The sequence below is a fragment of the Eptesicus fuscus genome, chromosome 6 (genome assembly GCF_027574615.1).
Source record: "Eptesicus fuscus isolate TK198812 chromosome 6, DD_ASM_mEF_20220401, whole genome shotgun sequence".
NCBI classification, from domain to species: domain Eukaryota; kingdom Metazoa; phylum Chordata; class Mammalia; order Chiroptera; family Vespertilionidae; genus Eptesicus; species Eptesicus fuscus.
In genome coordinates this window covers 105,392,964-105,395,813 of record NC_072478.1, presented here as the reverse complement: position 1 = coordinate 105,395,813, position 2,850 = coordinate 105,392,964, and the positions used below count along the sequence as shown (strand labels likewise).

Below are 2,850 nucleotides of genomic sequence, written 5' to 3'. Positions count from 1 at the left end.
ATGAAGACCAAGAACCGGCCCCCCCGGCGCCGGGTGCCTCCGCAGAACACAGAGGCCACCCCAGGGGAGCAGACCCCCGACAGGCCCCAGCCGGCCTCCGGGGCCCCGCTGGCCAAGGGTCTGCGGAGCAGGACCGCGCGGGCGCAGGGGGTGCGGGCGGAGGGCGGGCGCCGGCGGCCGGGGCTCTCGGGCCAGGCTGGCCGGCGGGAGAGCAGCGTCCAGCGGCGGCTGGAGAGCAACGAGCGCGAGCGGCAGCGCATGCACACGCTCAACAACGCCTTCCAGGCGCTGCGCGAGGTCATCCCGCACGTGCGCGCCGACAAGAAGCTCTCCAAGATCGAGACCCTCACGCTGGCCAAGAACTACATCAAGTCGCTGACGGCCACCATCCTGACCATGTCCAGCGGCCGCCTTCCCGGCCTGGAGGGGCCCGGCCCGAAGCTCTACCAGCACTACCAGCAGCAGCAGGCGGCGGGGGGCGCCCTGGGCGCCGCGGAGGCCCAGCCCGAGGGCCACCTGCACAAATACTCCACACAGATCCACAGCCTCCGGGAGGGCTCCTAGCACCGCCCTGGGCCCACCGAGAGCCCCCGGCTCGGGGGGCAGCCCCACGTGGCCGTGGCCCCAGCGGCTTCATCTTCCCTGAACACTCCGCTGCCTTTGGGATGGAGCCGGGGGCCCCGGACCCGTTCGTCAATTGACTGGACGGGAGCTGACAGGCCTTTGTAGGTAGATTCTCCTCACTGCGGGCTCCCTCCGGAAGCAAGGGAGGGCCCGGGAAAGGGGTCCTGGGTAAGTTTCCCCGGTCCTCCTGAAGCCCAGGCCCAGGAAGGGACCGCCTCCAACCTGCAGCAGAGCCTCCTCATTGGGGGTAAACTGAGGCACAAAGCAAGTAAAGCTCAGGGCCACTTGGGGAGTGCGGCTGAGCCAAGATGGCTGAAGCGGTTCAGCATCTGTTAGACAGGATCCCTCATCAGACGACCTCACATGAACTCGAAGGGACCTTCAGGGGTCCCGGAGGCTGGTCTTTTCCCGCCTCCTCTTGTGCTGGGGGCTCCTGACAGCGGAGGGGCTGGGCGGGGCAGAGGGGCTGTGGCCTGGTGCTGAGGGGGCGGGGGCAGGACGGGAGAGAGGCTCGAGGCTCTGCTCCGCTGAGGCTGGGCCTCTCAGCCCTGGCCCTTTGGGGAGGGTGTACCCCCAGGCCTCCCTCGGGTCCCACCCAGGTTTGCTGCTCGCTGTCATAGTCGTGGCTGACTGTGTGGTCTGATAGGGCTTTAGGATGTTGGGTCCTGGTTGGGGTGAGGGGCGCTCTTGGAGAGCCTGGGGTGGCAGGAGCGCCCTCCCCCACCCGAGGCTGCTCTGCAGAGACAGGACTGGCATCTTGGCAGGTCTCCGCAGCCTCTGGCCAAGCTTCCTTCTGTGTTCCTGCCCCGCTGGCTTCAGCAGGCTTGGCGACTTTGTCCTCCTGCCCACAGCCAACATGGGGAGGGGGCAGGGCCCTTGGCAGCCTCAGGCCGGAACCACAGTGACAGGGGCTGGGGTGCGGGTAGAGTTGGCCTGGCATGCGGGGCCGTCCCTGTCCCAGATCTCTGCCGGCCCTCCTGGGCATTGTGGATGGGGGAGGGCTGGGCTGGCAGTGGCGCTGTGCGGCCCAGGGCTTGTTCCTGATGCGTGCCCTCACTCTCAGCCCCGGAGGCCCGGGCCCAGCCATTTAATGCAGCCCTGGCATCAAGGAGAGGGCGGCACCCCTCGGAACAGCCGTGGCCACTTACCTGGTCAGACACTGGCCGGGCCCCCCTAAGGCCCCAGTGCAGGCCCCTCTGGAAGGTGGTCCTGGGAGGCCTGATTGGCCCGGCCCCACCGTCCCAGCCAGCCTTCAGCATCTGTCAGTGAGGGCCCGGGTGCGCCTGACTGCCCTCAGGTGTGGCTACTTGGGAAGGTGCGTGGTGGTCAGGACTCCCCACCAATGGGACCTGAGGTTGAGAGCAGCTCCCAGCTTGGGACAGGTGGGGTCCATGCGACCCCTGCTGAGGATGGCCTGCTGGCTGAACAAACAGGTGAGGCCCGCAAACCTGGTGGCTCTTGTCCTGGCTGAGCCGAGCCCAGAGCAGGGCTCAGTCCGCCCCTGAACTTGCTGAGGGAACCGACAAACTGAGCCGGAAGCACAGGGAGGGCGCCCAGCAGTGCCCTGTGTCCGGGAGAGCGTGCCGGGCGCGGGAGGGCCTGCGCCACCGCCTTGTAGGACAGCCGTGCGGGCTCTTGCTCTCGGTCCCAGACCTGCACCTCCTCTGTTCCTGACCCGGCCCACACGTCCAGTCCGCCTTCACCGGAGGCCGGAGGGCACTTGCATGCCCTGTGGCCACATAGCGGAATTTTAAAGGCCTCAGTTCCGCTTTGGGGGTGTTAAATAGGGAGGCGCGAGGGAACAGGTCCGGTGAGAGGCCTGCTGCTGAGTCTGCTCCCTTGACCCTCATTGTGGGCCCGAAGCCCAGCTGGACTCACCTGTCCTTCGAGGAGCCCTGGCGCCTGCCCCCGACCTGGGCCGTGGACCTGCCTGCAGACCAGACAGCTCCCGAGGCGAAAGCCATGGAGCAGAGCAACCAGAACTCCCACTTCTCTGTCTGGGAAAACCCCGACTGAACGCCCAGGCTGTAATTGTGGTGAAAATGTTTCCTAAATGACCCACATTTGGCTTTAATTTTCCCTAATGGCCCCTTCAAAGTACTCATGAAATTGATGTTGTGTCACAAAATGAAAATACGAGTTCACAGCAGTTTGCATTCCAGCATGGGGAACCGCGTTGTATACATAACTGTAGCAAAAAAAAAAGTCTCGTCACTCACACGCTGG

The 2,850-nt window shown here is 65.6% G+C and overlaps 1 protein-coding gene across 1 annotated transcript; it reads left to right on the top strand.

The window, feature by feature from the left end:
- BHLHA15 (basic helix-loop-helix family member a15) lies at nt 1-579 on the top strand. The gene has a single exon (XM_054718229.1). It carries the CDS (start codon nt 1-3, stop codon nt 562-564), a length of 564 nt encoding a protein of 187 aa, XP_054574204.1. The 3' UTR covers nt 565-579.
- The last annotated feature ends 2,271 nt before the right edge of the window (nt 580-2,850 follow it).

Coding starts and splice junctions, on each gene's coding strand:
- BHLHA15 (XM_054718229.1), top strand. CDS start 1: ATGAAGACCAAGAACCGGCCCCCCCGGCGCCGGGTGCCTCCGCAGAAC.